The 19,521-nt window shown below is 35.9% G+C and overlaps 1 protein-coding gene across 1 annotated transcript in view; it reads left to right on the forward strand.

Annotated features, from left to right (window-relative positions):
- Positions 1-19,521, forward strand: part of LOC117331609 (plexin-A2-like) — a 128,016-nt gene that overhangs the window by 102,845 nt on the left and 5,650 nt on the right. The window contains exons 24-30 of the mRNA XM_033890420.1: positions 564-630; positions 1,220-1,366; positions 2,087-2,246; positions 4,037-4,204; positions 5,777-5,871; positions 7,987-8,067; positions 15,637-15,791. Coding sequence (XP_033746311.1) covers positions 564-630; positions 1,220-1,366; positions 2,087-2,246; positions 4,037-4,204; positions 5,777-5,871; positions 7,987-8,067; positions 15,637-15,791 — 873 coding nt within the window. The remainder of the gene's footprint in view (positions 1-563; positions 631-1,219; positions 1,367-2,086; positions 2,247-4,036; positions 4,205-5,776; positions 5,872-7,986; positions 8,068-15,636; positions 15,792-19,521) is intronic.

Below are 19,521 nucleotides of genomic sequence, written 5' to 3' on the forward strand. Positions count from 1 at the left end.
GTATAACTACCAATATTACTAAGGTCGACTTGTTCTACAGTATAACTACCAATATTACTAAGGTCGAGTTGTTCTATAGTATAACTACCAATATTACTAAGGTCGACTTGTTCTATAGTATAACTACCAATATTACTAAGGTCGAGTTGTTCTATAGTATAACTACCAATATTACTAAGGCCGAGTTCTATAGTATAACTACCAATATTACTAAGGTCGAGTTGTTCTACAGTATAACTACCAATATTACTAAGGTCGACTTGTTCTATAGTATAACTACCAATATTACTAAGGTCGAGTTGTTCTATAGTATAACTACCAATATTACTAAGGCCGAGTTCTATAGTATAACTACCAATATTATCTCTCCTGTAGAGACATATAAATCTTATTTTAACTCACATATACATTAACATCAATTTTACTTTAAATAACAATGATTACAAGAACTGCAGTAAAAAAGTTTATCATACAAACTTACAGCTAGACCAGGAATATAAAATATATAGTATTTGACTTATGATGTTTTGAAGAGAACTTGAATGTATGTTTTGATGTTTTAGGTCCGACTCCATCACACAGAAGCTTCTTTCTGATTGGATGGCGTTGTCACTGTTTCCTTACCTAAAAGTACGTCCACAGAAAGTACTAAATAGATATTCTAACCATGCACTATATATATAATTCAGTAGGATTATCAATGTACCCACACTATAGAAGTAATTAAGGGTTTTTTGTGTAAAATATTTACCCAGTAAGAGGACTGCAGGTTTCCAGTTCACCTGGTCAGTTAGCTTTTGCCTTGGCAAGCTGAAGTTCTTTGTCTGTCAACTAATTTTTCTTGAAATCACAACTTGTCATGAATGACTGAATGGATTTTGGTGAAATTTGGTCGGAAGCATCCTTGGGGGAATAGAATCAGAGGTAAGCAGAGGTAAACTGGTAAGCAGAGGTAAACTGGTAAGCAGAGGTAAACTGGTAAGCAGAGGTAAACTGGTAAGCAGAGGTAAATAGAGGTAATTTGTTTTAATGGCTATGTTCTCTGATGATCATTAAATTGGGCCTCATGGGCCTCCAAAATGTTCAAAGAAGAAGCAACGAAAGAAGTAATTCTAATTCACATAGTGCTATACTGGTAATAATGCATATAATCTCCTAGTTCATTCATATACTATATATTTTGTTTTAATAGACCCTAATTAATCTGCACTAATTTCAGAATGGTGGGGGACAGCAGCTGTTTATGCTGTACAAGGCCACACAGACGGTCATGGAAAAAGGTCCTATAGATGCTGTTACTTTGGATGCCAAAGAGACATTAGCTGAGGAACGCCTTCTAAAGATGGACCTATCATATGAGTCCTTGGTAGGTTGTACCAGCTCTGCTGCCCTTCATCAGGAATCGTATCATATAGGCAATTCTTGTCTTGCCTGAACAAAGTTGGAAAGAAAGAGTATGGCTAGAGGGGAAGGGCCTAATAGGGGAAATAGAGGTAACTCCTTTAAACTGCTATTTGTCACAAAGTACTGAATGGGTTTTAACCAAATATGGTCAGAAACATCCTTAGGGGAAGTGGAACAGATGTTTTGTTGAATGGTGACAGTGAGTATGTAGTAGATGTGTTAGGGTTTGGGCCTCTTGTTTCAAATTTGACCATGTTTCGAACTTAACTTGTTTTGCATCAAAACTCACTTTAAAGTTTTTGTGGTAAGTTTTCAGATTGCTTCTAAGTCCATTAGTGTACAACCCATATCCTTCTTATTTGGTATGTTATAATCATTATAGGTCTATATATGATAGGATAAGAGTTGGGTGTTTTTATTAAGTTTCACTAACAGTTTATTTTATATTTAATTGTTAGACATCAAGTCTAATATTTTGAGAATACATCTAGAATTTTAATCAAATTCACATAAATATCTGATGTTTGTGTATCTAGAATGTTCATGTATTCATTTGGCATTGATGATTTATATCCTAATGAGTTTCTGAAATTTTAGCATTCTGCAATTGTTTATGCTGCCGGTGAGCTTCGCAATTGTTGATAGGATTTTTTTAAAAACTTTTTTGTCTTCTTTGTTTCAGACCTTAGAAGTGGACTTAAATGGCAAGAAGCACCTGCGTTACCAAGTCTCTGTGTTGGACTGTGACACCATCACACAGGTTAAGGCCAAATGTATGTACAAAATCTACAAAAACAAGCCAGCCTCAGAACTACAGTTCACACCTGAGGAGCTTATCCTCGGTAAGTACAGTTCAAATGTACAAAATCTACAAAAACAAGCCAGCCTCAGAACTACAGTTCACACCTGAGGAGCTTATCCTCGGTAAGTACAGCTCAAATGTACAAAATCTACAAAAACAAGCCAGCCTCAGAACTACAGTTCACACCTGAGGAGCTCACCCAGTGGACACAAAACGTTCTCCGAACGTCCGGAAAACGTCCTAATCAGGTCACAACGTCCGGGACTTTCCTACAACGTTGTGAGAACGTTTCATGTCAAACGTTAGTACAACGTTAGCTTTTGACGTTGCAACAGCGTTGTCACAAGGTTTTAATGCAAACTTTGTATATTTGTTGTTAATTTTAAACGGGTTGCAAGTTTACACAAATGCCAAAGACATACCGAACGAAAACATCAAATTGCATGATAAATTTAATTATCTAATTGGCTCGAATTTTTATTTGTCAATAATGAATCTGTTTAGATTAGTTTAAAAGCAACCTACGTCGCCTATTATGTGCCCTAATAATATATATCGATCATTGATCCTTTCCTGGCCCTATTTAGCTGTAAGACCTCCTTTTATACCAATAAATGTGATCAAACTCGAACTTACGAGGTTACGATAACAAATCGGTGTTAACTCCCTTTATGTTGCAATATATATCTGCCAGGGGGCAATACAAACATTCTTTGTTCTGCAAACACACGTGGGCCCAACACATACACATTTCAATCGGACTGTTGACTTGCTGTACTGGATTATGTATTTGCTTTCAAAATAACGTATGGAATCAGCTTTCTTCCCGAATACAGATCAGTAATTCAAGGTAAGTTCTATATGATTCGTATTTTTTATTACACTGCGTTTGAATTTGACTTTATTTACAAACGGATCGGGCATGCTATGATTTATCTTCACGTATACGTAAGTACAACGGATGTACGTTTGTGGTATCACCGGGCATAAGTTTAGTTTCACGCATATTTGTTAACCGAGCACGTTATGATCGATATATTGCCGCAAAGTTTACGGTATATCAATAAATATTGTTTTGGTTGTTTTTCTATTTACAGATTAAATGGTGATAACTGGTTGCACCGAGATAGTCAGAGACATCAGATAGGAGTGATGGGAGGATTGTAACCACATGGACACATGGAAATAAAGACATTAAAATACTGTATAAAACAACTTGAGTCTTTGTTGTACATAATATGTAACAATAGTAGAAAATAAAATAATACGACGTTGTGACGTCTATACAACGTAAATAAATGTTGCCACATCGTAACACAGTAACGTTGTGGGAACGTTGTATGAAAACGTTCCCCAAACTTAGTAATTTTTAAGTCACAGGAGTCAAATGTGTTAAATATCTTATAACAACTTCTTTATAACAAAGAGGCCCAGGGTCATGATATTTGGCTAAATTAGCATGGAAGAATTATGCATTACCAGGTTTGTTGAAATGAATATGACCTTGATATACTTTCAAGGTCATTAAAGTCAAATGTGTGTTTTTATTCTGCATAAGCAAAAGAGCTTAGAGCCATGATATTGGACCAATATATACCCTATAAGGGCTTCACAATTTGTTTTTGATGAGTTTTTATATTTGAATGAAGAGGCAATCATCTTAGCATCAGCGTTAATTACCTACATAGATCAACTTTTAAGTAGCATCAGGAGCAGGTGAGCAATACAGGCCCATTTGGCCTCTTGTTATTATCAATTACTTTAAATAAAGATATGATATTCATTCATCACAAAATATGTATGTTTAATTAGAAATGAAAACGTTTTCAGAGTGGCATGCTGGGAAGGGTGGAAAACTGGTGTTGAATGACATAGATCGGACGAGTACAAAGCGTGAAGGATATGTGTGTCGGAACACTCTCCGTCACTACAATGTTAAAGATGGCAGTTGTATGGCACTCCTGATTTCTGATGAACCAGACGACCAAGAACCCTACAGTGAGTTGTACATTCATTTTAGTGGTAGTTTCTTCTTTGCTGGTCCCCGGAAGTTCTCAAATGCACATGACAGTTGACATGATGTGACACAAAAGTTGGTTACTAAGCACAGTAAGCAGACTATCAGCCATGTTGATTCTCAATTTGAGAGGCTGCAGAGCAGACGTGATGGAGACAGAATTTTAAAAGCAAGGTTTCAGGGTGGCAGCTGCAAATAAATAACATTCAGACTACTTACCTATTGCCAGTCATCCAAACTGTTATTTAGATTTGATAATTCTGTGTAATTCCTAGGTTTGTTTGCAACTCCTCCTAAACCGATGGGCCAATTCCGATGAAACTTCACACAAATATTAATTATCATGTGTAGATGTGCATGCCACTTTATTTTTCTCAAAATTATGGTTGCTATGGCAATTGGTCACTATAAACAGGTTTTTTGATAAGAACTATAACTTTAAGTTTGTCCGGACAACTCCTCCTAAACCGAATGGCCAATTTCAATGAAACTTCACACAAATATAGAGGACCATGTGTAGATGTGCATGCCACTTTCTTTTATTTCAAAATTATGGTTGCTATGGCAACCATAACTTTAAGTTTGTCCGGACAACTCCTAAACCGAAGGGTCGATTTCAATGAAACTTCACACAAATATAGAGGACCATGTGTAGATGTGCATGCCACTTTATTTTTCTCAAAATTATGGTTGCTATGGCAACTAGTCACTATAAACAGGTTTTCCGATGGGAACCATAACTTTAAGTTTGTCTGGACAACTCCTCCTAAACTAAATGGCCAATTTCAATGAAACTTCACACAAATATAGAGGACCATGTGTAGATGTGCATGCCACTTTTTTTTTTTTTTTTCAAAATTATGGTTACTATGGCAACTGGTCACTATATTACTGGGTTATCTTAGTTAGCCTCTAATTAACAGTTCCAATTCACCATTGACTCGTGCAGATTGCGGGGGTATTAGTCAGCCATCCTGGCGACAGTTCTAGTTTGATGGGGAATACAAATGTGATTTGACACCGGGGATGAACAGAATTCAACAACTTTAGACTCTGCACAGAAAGAGACTTACAAACATTCTTTCCTTGAGGGGGTGTGCTGTAGAAGCTGTTTTAAGAGCAAGGAGTCCCATATATGATTACATTTAAGCTACTTAAATATCTTAATCGAAATGACATTGTAAGTAAAAGTACACTGTGTCAACGAAGGGAATTTCCAGATTGTGAACCGAGCAATAATGTACAGTCATGGAAATAACTGGATGTTAAGTTTTTAACCACAGCATTATATGTTATGATAAGACCTTAATTTCTTGTGAAATTAAATGATTCAGTCTGACCATTCCTTCCAAGAATTTAAACTGCAATATCATGTACAACACTAAATTAAAGTTCAATCAGATCAGTCCATTATCTTCCATTGATCAGGATTTACATTATAATCAGATTCCATGAAGGAGAGGGTGCTAATTGAAACAAAATACTGCAAATTAATAATCTGACTTCTTATCAAGGATTTTTACCCCCACTCCTCTTGTCTTTTTATTTAACAGTGAATTCAGAAGCAGCTTCCATGAGTGATGTTCTGTTGATTGAACAAAGTGTTACAAGCTACATGAGTATGTCACCAGAGAAACAATGGCACATTGTGAGTAACAAACCGGGAAAAATATCTACATTACAAACAAATTAAGCTAGTCTGGTGGCAGGTATAAATATTAATTATCCTTATATTTTTTAGGTCACCTGAGCAAAGCCTCAGGTGACCTTTTCCATTCTAGCTTCGTCTGACGTTACTCAACATTTCACATTTTCGACTTCTCAAAAACTCCTGAATTTTGCAGAAATCTTCTTTGGCTAAAGTTCTACCTAAATTGTAAATTATATGGTCAGGACCATTAGGGGTTAAATTGACTGTTATTTCAAAAATCTTCTTCTCAAGACCCAGAAATGGCAGAATGGTATACTCTTCATGGGTGCAAGGTTTTTAAGGTGCTTTATAAAAATTGTAATTTTATTGACCATGGATGTAACATTCCCCCTGAGGAAGGTTAAATTTTACTTTTAATTATTAGTTAATATAGGAAATTCACATATTTTAGCATAATTTGTTTCATTTTCTTGGAAATAGGTTTGCACTTTTTCAGGGCTAGCTTTTTTCAATGACATATTATCAGAGAAGGTCAAGGTCAAATGCCTTGCTATGGGGTCAAAAGTAGCTAGTCAGAAATAAAAAAAAATCTCATATAAGGTAATTTTCTATCATGCCATATGAGAGAACATGAACCACTGAAACAGAATGTGCCGGTTTTGTGATTGATAAGAGATATGGCATTTAAAAAAAAAGCAATTTTGTTCCTGTCAAAATTCAAAAATCACCCAAAATTGCACATAAAAGATTTCTGCTCTTTTATTTATACACATGAAGGCTTGATATTTGACACATTGACAGCCTGTATGGCTGGCTACAAATTAAAATGTTATACTTATTTTTAAACTTGGCCTTCGTTCAAGGTAACTAGGGTCAAATGATAGGGGAAAAAATTCTTTCAAAATAGTTTATTTGGGTCACATTTAAAAAAAACTTGCTCTTATGAAGGTGTATGCAATGTTTCAAGGTCAAATCATCAAAAATGACTCAGATATAGCACTTTGAAGAATGTTTTCCTGCCAAAATTCAAAATTATCCAAAACTTGCATTTCAAATGTTTTTCTTTTGTTATAATGACACATACACACTTGATAATTAACACATCTACAGCATGAGTTTCTGGCTGCAATAGTTATACAAATAGTTGACCTTGACCAACAAAGTTCAAAGTCACAGTAATCAAATGACCAGTTAAACAAGGGAAGAGAAAACAAATAGAAAACATATAGGTATAGCATATAAAAGCGACCATCAGATGGATAACATATCCTGAGATAACTTCCTGTATGTAAACCCCACCAATGTCTTATAAATGGGTCAAATTAACTGAAATTTCAAAAATATTCTCAAGACCCAGATTTGGTAGAATCAAATACTCTTCATGAATCGAAAGTTCTTAAAGTGGCTTATCTCAAAATTGTAAATTTCATGGCCTATAGGTATCATGTTTCTCTCTGGATATATAGTTGCTAAACTTTACTATAGTTTATGCAGGAAAATCACATTTTAATGTAAATTATTCAAATTTGGTTAGAGTTAGAATTGGTTACAAACTATACTACTGTTTACATAGGAACTGTTTAGAATTGCATTGTAAAAATGTATAGATGATAGTTATATGTTTAAGACTCAGGTGACCGTTAAGGCCTATAGGCCTCTTTTTGTTGCAATCCTACCAAAAGGTGCCCTTAATTCTATCCCCCTTCACATAAAATTTACATTCCTCCCCCTCCAAAAAAGGCAAAAAATAAATATGAAATGGTGAAGATTTGAATGGATGACTTGGATATTATTTAAAATAAAATAAAAAATTCAGATTGATAAGTTAAAATTGATGATGTTTGCTAGGAGGATACTTTTTATAGTGTAATGGATGTGTATTTTATGCAAGAATAAAGAGTAGGTATGCACATACATTTTTTTATCGGGGGATACATGACAGAGGGCACTGCTACCAGGTATGTGTAGTCTCCTTATTTAAGTTTGAATTATAAATACAAATAATTTCATGAAGCATCAGAAAATACATTATTCTATATGAAAGGAGTATTATTCATGTATATGTCCACTAACCATGTTTGATTTTCTCTGTGTTTTGTGAACACCATGCAGTCATTCCCAGAGGAAGATGAGAAGGAGAGGACACGGATATTCATTGAAGAGTTGTATCTGAACAGACTTCTTCACACCAAGGTAAGAAACCCAGTCAGTGCGTTCATTAAAAACCATAAAACACTGACTTCTAAAGCTTTGAACCATGCAGGTTATACTCCTTACAACACACAATGATATATTTAATATGTAGGCTCTGGTCCAAGTGTTTACAACACACAATGATATATTTAATATGTAGGCTCTGGTCCAAGTGTTTACAGCACACAATGAGATATTTAATATGTAGACTCTGGTCCAAGTGTTTACAGCACATAATGAGATATTAAATATGTAGACTCTGGTCCAAGTGTTTACAACACATAATGAGATATTTAATATGTAGACTCTGGTCCAAGTGTTTACAACACATAATGAGATATTTAATATGTAGACTCTGGTCCAAGTGTTTACAACACATAATGAGATATTTAATACGTAGACTCTGGTCCAAGTGTTTACAACACATAATGAGATATTTAATACGTAGACACTGGTCAAAGTGTTTACAATACATAATGAGATATTTAATACGTAGACTCTGGTCAAAGTGTTTACAACACATAATGAGATATTTAATACGTAGGCTCTGGTCCAAGTGTTTACAACACATAATGAGATATTTAATATGTAGACTCTGGTCCAAGTGTTTACAGCACATAATGAGATATTTAATATGTAGACTCTGGTCCAAGTGTTTACAACACATAATGAGATATGTAATATGTAGGCTCTGGTCCAAGTGTTTACAACACATAATGAGATATTTAATATGTAGACTCTGGTCCATGTGTTTACAACACACACTGAGATATTTAATATGTAGACTCTGGTCCAAGTGTTTACAACACATAATGAGATATTTAATATGTAGACTCTGGTCAAAGTGTTTACAACACATAATGAGATATTTAATATGTAGACTCTGGTCCAAGTGTTTACAACACATAATGAGATATTTAATACGTAGACTCTGGTCAAAGTGTTTACAACACATAATGAGATATTTAATATGTAGACTCTGGTCCAAGTGTTTTTAAACATAAGACATACAGCCTTCAATGGACACTTTTCTTTGACACATTCATGTAGAAGAATTTCTAGACTGAAGATTTGACACCTGTATACATATTTTCAGTCCCCTACTGGTGAAACTGGGGGGACTATGGTTTTGCCTGCCTGCCTGCGTTCGTCCGTCAGTCTGTCAGTCCGTCCGTTCAGTTAAAGTTTTGGTTAAAGTTTTATAATGGCACACCATTCACTTAATAATGGTATTAGGATGCTGATTCTTGGCATAGAGGTTCTTTGGGTGTGTGGCATTACTTTTGTATGGTTAAAACTGAAAAAAATTATTTGCATTTTTTGAAATTTTTGGCATATTATGAACTTAACTTTTTTCTCTGTATTCTTCAGGTTAAAGTTTTGGTTAAAGTTTTATAATGGCACACCATTCACTTAATAATGGTATAAGGATGCTGATTCTTTGCATAGAGGTTCTTTGGATGTGTGGCATTACTTTTGTATGGATAAAACTGAAAAAATTATTTTCATTTTTTGAAATTTTTGGCATATTATGGACTTAACTTTTTAGCTCGTCTCTTCGAAGAAGAGTGAGAGCTTATGTCTTATGTCATCACTCCGGCGTCGGCGTTGGTTTTTCAAATGTTAAATTTTTAGTGCAAGTGTTGAAAGGCATAGTAATTTATGGTAATATGGTCCCTGTGGGGGTTAAACTATCCCCTGCCGGAGTTAAACGAAAAGATTTTTTGGGAAAAAAACCGATTTTTGAAAAAAATTTGGACTTAAAATATTTTTAGCTCACCTGGTCCGAAGGACCAAGGTGAGCTTATGCCATACCGTGGCGTCCGTCGTCCGTCCGTCCGTCAACAATTGACTTCTTCTTCATAACCACCGATCAGAATTTGACCAAATTTGGTCAAAAGCATCCCTATGGGTAGGGGACTCAAAATTGTACAAATGATGGGGCTGACCCCCCAGGGGCCTGAAGGGCGGGGCCAAAAGGGGTCAATTTGGCTATATTGATATAAACAACTTCTTCTCTGAAACCGAGCAAAGGATATTGCTCCTATTTGCCTGGAAGCATCACTATGAGGTGGGGATTCAAAATTGTACAAATGGTGGTGCTGACCCCCTAGGGGCCTGAGGGGCGGGGCCAAAATGGGTCAATATAGCTATATTGATAATACCGACTTCTCTGAAACCGAGCAATGGATATTGCTCATATTTGCCTGGTAGCATCACTTTGGGGTGGGGATTCAAAATTGTACAAATGATGGGACTGACCCCCTAGGGGCCTGAGGGGCGGGGCCAAAATGGGTCAATATAGCTATATTGATAATACCGACTTCTTCTCTGAAACCGAGCAATGGATATCGCTCATATTTGCCTTGTAGCATTACTTTGGGGTTGGGATTCAAAATTGTACAAATAATGGGGCTGACCCCCAGGGGCCTGAAGGGCGGGGCCAAAAGTGTTCAATTGGGCTATATTGATATAAACAACTTCTTCTCTGAAACCAAGCAATGGATATCACTCATATTTGCCTGGTAGCATCACTTTGGGGTGGGGATTCAAAATTTTACAAATGATAGGACTGACCCCCTAGGGGCCTGAGGGGCGGGGCCAAAATGGGTCAATATAGCTATATTGATAATACCGACTTCTCTGAAACCGAGAAATGGATATTGCTCATATTTGCCTGGTAGCATTACTTTGGGGTGGGGATTCAAAATTGTACAAATGATGGGGCTGACCCCCAGGGGCCTGAAGGGCGGGGCCAAATGTGTTCAATTAGACTATATTGATATAAACAACTTCTTCTCTGAAACCGAGCAAAGGATATTGCTCCTATTTGCCTGGAAGCATCACTATGAGGTGGGGATTCAAAATTGTACAAATGGTGGTGCTGACCCCCTAGGGGCCTGAGGGGTGGGGCCAAAATGGGTCAATATAGCTATATTGATATTAACAACTTCTTCTCTGGAACTGAGCAATGGATATCACTCATATTTGCCTGGTAGCATCACTTTAGGGTGGGGATTCAAAATTGTACAAATGATGGGACTGACCCCTTAGGGGCCTGAGGGGCGGGGCCAAATGTGTTCAATTGGGCTATATTGATTTAAACAACTTCTTCTCTGAAACCGAGCAAAGGATATTGCTCATATTTGCCTGGTAGCAACAATATGGGGTGGGGATTCAAAATTGTACAAATGGTGGTGCTGACCCCCTAGGGGCCTGAGGGGTGGGGCCAAAATGGGTCAATATAGCTATATTGATATTAACAACTTCTTCTCTGGAACTGAGCAATGGATATCACTCATATTTGCCTGGTAGCATCACTTTAGGGTGGGGTTTCAAAATTGTACAAATGATGGGACTGACCCCTTAGGGGCCTGAGGGGCGGGGCCAAATGTGTTCAATTGGGCTATATTGATTTAAACAACTTCTTCTCTGAAACCGAGCAAAGGATATTGCTCATATTTGCCTGGTAGCAACAATATGGGGTGGGGATTCAAAATTGTACAAATGGTGTGGCTGACCCCTGGGGGGCCTGAGGGGTGGGGCCAAGAGGGGTCAATTTAGCTAAATTGATATGAACAACTTCTCCTCTGAAACTAAGCAATATATATTGCTCAATTTTGACTGTGAGAATCGCTTTGGGGTAGGGATTCAAAATTGCACAAATGACAGGGCTGACCCCAGGGGACCTAAGAGGCGGGGCCAAAAGGGGTTATTTTGGCAGAATTGATATAAACAACTTTTTCTTTGAAACTAAGCAATGGATATCTTTAATATGTGACTGGTAGCATTCCCTTGGGTTAAGGATTCAAAATTGTACAAATGATGGGGCCGACCCTCTTGGAGGCTGAGGGGCTGGGCCAAAAGGGGTCAATTTTGCTAAATTGATATGAACAACTTCTCTGAAACAGCTCATATTTGACTATTAGCATCCTATTGGGGTAGGGATTCAAAATTGTATAAAGGAAGGAGCTGACCCCCCAGGGGGCAGAGGGCAGGGTCAAAAGGGGTCAATTGATCTAAACAAGATCTTCTCTGAAACTAAGCAATGGATATCACTCACATTTGTGTGGTAGCATCCCTATGGGGTCGCGCCAAAAGTCAATTTCATTTCATGGATTAATGCACCTTTTGGTATTTTTAGGTCACCTGAGACAAAGTCTCAAGTGACCTATTCTAATCCCCTTTTGTCCGTCGTCGTGCGTCGTCCGTCCGTAAACAATTTACATTTTCGACTTCTTCTCCAAAACCCCTAAACCAAATTCCATGAAATTTGGCAGGAAGCTTCTATGGCTAAAGGTCAACCAAAATTGTAAATTATATGGTCTCCACCCCCCAGGGGCCTGAGGGGCGGGGCTAAAAAGGGTCAAATTGACTAAAACTTCAAAAATCTTCTTCTCTACTCTCAGATATGGTGGAATCAAACACTCTTCATAGATGGAAGGGTCTTAAGGTGCTTTACCAAAATTGTAAATTTCATGACCCAGGGGTCTCACGTTTGCCCCTGGGGAGGGGGTAAACTTTACTATAGTTTATATAGGGAAATCACATTTTTGACTTTTATTTGTTAGATTTGTATTGGAATTCATTCTAATTTGGTAAACATTGTCAGCATGGGATGACAGTTTGATGGCATGCACATGTTGGCCCTGACTGACCCCCAGGGGCTAATGGGCAGGGCTAAAAAGGGCCAAATTGACTGAAATTTCAAAAATCTTCTTCTCAAGACCAAAATAAGGTGGAATCAAATACTCTTTATAGTTGGAAGGGTCTTAAGGTGCTTTACTAAAAGTGTGAATTTCATGACCCTGGGGTCTCAAGTTTGCCCCTGGGGAGGGGGGAAACTTTACTAAAGTTTATATAGGGAAATCACATCTTTTATTATAATTTGTTTGAATTCTATTGGAATTCATTCTAACTTGGTTAACATTATCACCTTGTGAAGGCAGTTTGATGGTATACACATGTTTGCCCTGACTGACCCCCAGGGGCTAGTGGGCGGGGCTAAAAAGGGCCAAATTGACTGAAATTTAAAAAATCTTCTTCTCAATACGGAAATAAGTTGGAATCAAATACTCTTTGTAGTTAGAAGCATCTTAAAGTGCTTTACTAAAATTTTGAATTTCACGACCCTGGGGTCTCAAGTTTGCCCCTGGGGAGGGGTAAACTTTACTATATTTTATATAGGGAAATCACATTTTTGACTATAATATGTTTGATTTCTATTGGAATTCATTCTAAGTTGGTTAACATTATCAGCTTGGGATGGCAGTTTGAGGGTATGCACATGTTGGCCCTGACTGACCCCTAGGGGCTAATGGGTGGGGCTAAAAAGGGTCAAATTGACTGAAATTTCAAAAATCTTCTTTTCAGACTGAAATAAGATAGAATCAAATACTGTTTATAGATGGAAGGGTATGCAAATGTTGGCCCTGACTGACCACTAGGGGCTTATGGGCGGGGCCAAAAATGGTCAATTTAATTAACTGAAATATTTCAAATCTCAGGTGACCGTTAAGGCCCATGGGCCTCTTGTTAGTATTAAAATAAAACCAATGTACATATAAAATGCTTATGATATATATTGACATAGCAATACCAGCGACAAATATACTTAAGCATCATTCTTGTTTCATATCTCATGAAACCAGGTGAGCGATTCAGGCCCTCTGGGCCTCTTGTTGTGTTAAGTTTTGGTGCAAGTGTTGAAAGGTATTAATACATCACTTTATAATTGTACTAGGGTGCTGATAATTGGCAGTAGAGTCCCTCTGGAGTTAAACTATCCCCTGCCGGAGTTAAACTTCAAGATTATTTTGAAAAAAAACCCAGATTTTTCAAACTTTTGGACTTAGAATATTTCTGTGTTAAGTTTTTGATGCAAGTGTTGAAAGCTATTAACACATCACTTTCTGATTGTACTAGGGTGCTGATATTTGGTAAAAGAGTCCCTATGGAGTTACACTATCCCTTCTTGGGGTGAAACTGAAAATAAAACAATGTGAAAATGCTCACATTAGACAATTTATACCGGTCCACATTTTTCAAGGGAGACAACTCTCATAAGGATAATATTTTATCAAAAAATTGAAGAAATATGTCCAAAAGCAATTACATTTGTATTTAATATATATTCATTTGATCTTCAACCTGTGGGGGTTGTTAAACTATCCCTTGCCGGAGTTAAACTGAAAGTTTTTTGTGGGGAAAAAACAGGTTTTTAAAATTTTTGTGCAAATGTTGAAAGCTATTAACACATCACTTTATGATTGTACTAGGGTGCTGATATTTGGTAAAAGAGTCCCTCTGGAGTTACACTATCCCTTCTTGGGGTGAAACTGAAAATAAAACAATGTGAAAATGCTCACATTAGACCATTTATATCGGTCCACATTTTTCAAGGGAGGCAACTCTCATAAGGATAATATTTTATAAAAAAATTGGAGAAATATGTCCAAAAGCAATTACATTTGTATTTAATATGTATTCATTTAATCTACAACAGCATAGCTTGTCTCCCGAATGTTTGTCAATAAATAGTTTATACATATATAAATTGGTATGGTTTTGAAAATTGCATGAATTCACAAAACACAATCTGCTCAAGTAAATTTAACAATATAAATATTATTAATGAAATTTGCGAAACCATGCCAATTAATATATTTTAATTATTTATTGACAAACATTTGCGAGACGAGCTATGCTGTTCTCCAACAGCTCTTGTTTCTCTGTATTCTACAGGTTAAAGTTTTGGTTAAAGTTTTACAATGGCACACCATTCACTTAATACATGGTATAAGGATGCTGATTCTTTGCATAGAGGTTCTTTGGGTGTGTGGCATTACTTTCGTACGGTTAAAACTGAAAAAAATATTTTATATTACTTTGGAATGAACTTAATCTTTGTCAGCACTCTTGCAACTTCATTTCTGAACGGATCCTGACCAAACTTCATATATGGGTCCAGCATGGGAATACCGCAAACAAGTTCGTGTTTCAGGGTGCCAAGGTTAAGGTCAAGGTCACCGTTACAATTCATAGAAAATCTTTGTCAGCGTTGTTGCGACTTCATTTTTGAATGGATCCTGACCAAACTTCATATATTGGTCCAGCATGGCAATACCTTGAACGTGTCACGGATTTGACACCTATAGTCTTCATGTGACTATATTGCATTCTGTATTTTTCTTGAATGGGACTCCATCCAAGAAAATAATCAATAAAAAGACATGTACTATGCCAATTAAACCTTCTGAACAAAGGAAAATGCTTATATATGCATTTAGATACACACATAATTATAATAACTATCAGGAAATGAAGTTGCTAGTGTGATGCTAACCAGATACTGTTGAATGCATAACAATATATACCATATTTATCTGGCAATGAGCCCATGCCTGATAATAAACCCATCCATGTCTATTGCAGTTCAGTGCAAATGACAACTGATGTTATTTCAATGTCCTGCAATAACCCCACCCCCCATTTTGCGTCAGAGTTCATGTGTTAGCACGCGAGGGGATTTGTATCGTTTGCGATGCCTTGTTGATTTTGGTGTTGCAGCTGAAGCTGGTAGACTATATAGATGCTGTGTTTGATAATGTGATGGATGAGAACCGTGTGCCCCCCGTAGTTTGTTACCTGTTTACGATGTTAGAGGATATGGCAAAGGAACACAATGTAGACCAAGATATCGTGTCCTGCTGGAAAAGTGAATGGTAAATATCTTAATGAATGATAGGTGATGTGTCATATGACATACACTCTGCTTTAGGGTAACAATGTATGACATACGTACACTACTTTAGGGTATCAATGTATGACATACACTCTACTTTAGGGTAACAATGTATTACATATACTCTACTTTAGGGTAACAATGTATTACATAAACTCTACTTTAGGGTAACAATGTATTACATATACTCTACTTTAGGGTAACAATGTATGACATACACTTTACTTTAGGGTAACAATGTATTACATATACTCTACTTTAGGGTAACAATGTATGACATACACTCTACTTTAGGGTAACAATGTATTACATATACTCTACTTTAGGGTAACAATGTATTACATATACTCTACTTTAGGGTAACAATGTATGACATATACTCTACTTTAGGGTAACAATGTATGACATACACTCTACTTTAGGGTAACAATGTATGACATACACTCTACTTTAGGGTAACAATGTATTACATACACTCTACTTTAGGGTAACAATGTATTACATATACTCTACTTTAGGGTAACAATGTATGACATACACTCTACTTTAGGGTAACAATGTATGACATACACTCTACTTTAGGGTAACAATGTATGACATACACTCTACTTTAGGGTAACAATGTATGACATACACTCTACTTTAGGGTAACAATGTATGACATACACTCTACTTTAGGGTAACAATGTATTACATACACTCTACTTTAGGGTAATAATGTATGACATACACTCTACTTTAGGGTAACAATGTATGACATATACACTACTTTAGGGTAACAATGTATAATATATACTCTACTTAAGGGTAACAATGTATGACTGACAATGTTTGATTGACAGGTATATGCTATGGGTATATATTATACTGGAGACTGATAATGTTTGATTGACAGCTATATGCTATGGGTATATATTATACTGGAGACGAACAATGTTTGATTGACAGCTATATGCTATGGGTATATATTATACTGGAGACTGATAATGTTTGATTGACAGCTGCTATGGGTATATATTATACTGGAGACGAACAATGTTTGATTGACAGCTATATGCTATGGGTTCATATTATACTGGAGACTAATGTTTGATTGACAGCTATGCTTTGGGTTTATATTATACTGGAGACTGATGTTTGATTGACAGCTATATGCTATGGGTATATATTATACTGGAGACTGATGTTTGATTGACAGCTATATGCTATGGGTATATATTATACTGGAGACTGATAATGTTTGATTGACAGCTATATGCTATGGGTATATATTATACTGGAGACGAACAATGTTTGATTGACAGCTATATGCTATGGGTATATATTATACTGGAGACTGATAATGTTTGATTGACAGCTGCTATGGGTATATATTATACTGGAGACGAACAATGTTTGATTGACAGCTATATGCTATGGGTTCATATTATACTGGAGACTAATGTTTGATTGACAGCTATGCTTTGGGTATATATTATACTGGAGACTGATGTTTGATTGACAGCTATATGCTATGGGTATATATTATACTGGAGACTGATGTTTGATTGACAGCTATATGCTATGGGTATATATTATACTGGAGACTGGTAATGTTTGATTGACAGCTGCTATGGATATATATTATACTGGAGATGAACAATGTTTGATTGACAGCTATATGCTATGGGTACATATTATACTGGAGACTGATGTTTGATTGACAGCTATATACTATGGATATATATTATACTGGAGACGAACAATGTTTGATTGACAGCATATACTATGGGTACATATTATACTGGAGACTGATAATGTTTGATTGACAGCTATATGCTATGGGTATATATTATACTGGAGACTGGTAATGTTTGATTGACAGCTGCTATGGATATATATTATACTGGAGATGAACAATGTTTGATTGACAGCTATATGCTATGGGTACATATTATACTGGAGACTGATGTTTGATTGACAGCTATATACTATGGGTATATATTATACTGGAGACTGATAATGTTTGATTGACAGCTATATACTATGGATATATATTATACTGGAGATGAACAATGTTTGATTGACAGCTATATGCTATGGGTACATATTATACTGGAGACTGATGTTTGATTGACAGCTATATGCTATGGATATATATTATACTGGAGACGAACAATGTTTGATTGACAGCTATATGCTATGGGTACATATTATACTGGAGACTGATAATGTTTGATTGACAGCTATATACTATGGATATATATTATACTGGAGACGAACAATGTTTGATTGACAGCTATATGCTATGGGTACATATTATACTGGAGACTGATAATGTTTGATTGACAGCTATATGATATGGGTATATATTATACGGGATACTGATAATGTTTGATTGACAGCTATATACTATGGATATATATTATACTGGAGACGAACAATGTTTGATTGACAGCATATACTATGGGTATATATTATATTGGAGACGAACAATGTTTGATTGACAGCTATATGCTATGGGTATATATTATACTGGAGACTGATAATGTTTGATTGACAGCTATATACTATGGATATATATTATACTGGAGACTGATAATGTTTGATTGACAGCTATATACTATGGATATATATTATACTGGAGACTGATGTTTGATTGACAGCTATATGCTATGGGTATATATTATACTGGAGACTGATGTTTGATTGACAGCTATATACTATGGATATATATTATACTGGAGACTGATGTTTGATTGACAGCTATATAATATGGGTATATATTATACTGGATACTGATAATGTTTGATTGACAGCTATATACTATGGATATATATTATACTGGAGACGAACAATGTTTGATTGACAGCATATACTATGGGTATATATTATACTGGAAACTGATAATGTTTGATTGACAGCTATATGCTATGGGTATATATTATACTGGAGACTGATGTTTGATTGACAGCTATATACTATGGCTATATATTATACTGGAGACTGATAATGTTTGATTGACAGCTATATACTATGGATATATATTATATTGGAGACGAACAATGTTTGATTGACAGCTATATGCTATGGGTATATATTATATTGGAGACTGATGTTTGATTGACAGCTATATACTATGGATATATATTATACTGGAGACTGATAATGTTTGATTGACAGCTATATACTATGGATATATATTATACTGGAGACGAACAATGTTTGATTGACAGCATATACTATGGGTATATATTATATTGGAGACGAACAATGTTTGATTGACAGCTATATGCTATGGGTATATATTATACTGGAGACTGATGTTTGATTGACAGCTATATACTATGGGTATATATTATACTGGAGACTGATGTTTGATTGACAGCTATATACTATGGGTACATATTATACTGGAGACTGATAATGTTTGATTGACAGCTATATACTATGGGTATATATTATACTGGAGACTGATGTTTGATTGACAGCTATATACTATGGATATATATTATACTGGAGATGAACAATGTTTGATTGACAGCTATATGCTATGGGTACATATTATACTGGAGACTGATAATGTTTGATTGACAGCTATATACTATGGGTATATATTATACTGGAGACTGATGTTTGATTGACAGCTATATGCTATGGGTACATATTATACTGGAGACTGATGTTTGATTGACAGCTATGCGTTGGGTATATATTATACTGGAGACTGA

This window comes from Pecten maximus, chromosome 7 (assembly GCF_902652985.1).
Source record: "Pecten maximus chromosome 7, xPecMax1.1, whole genome shotgun sequence".
NCBI classification, from domain to species: Eukaryota; Metazoa; Mollusca; class Bivalvia; order Pectinida; family Pectinidae; genus Pecten; species Pecten maximus.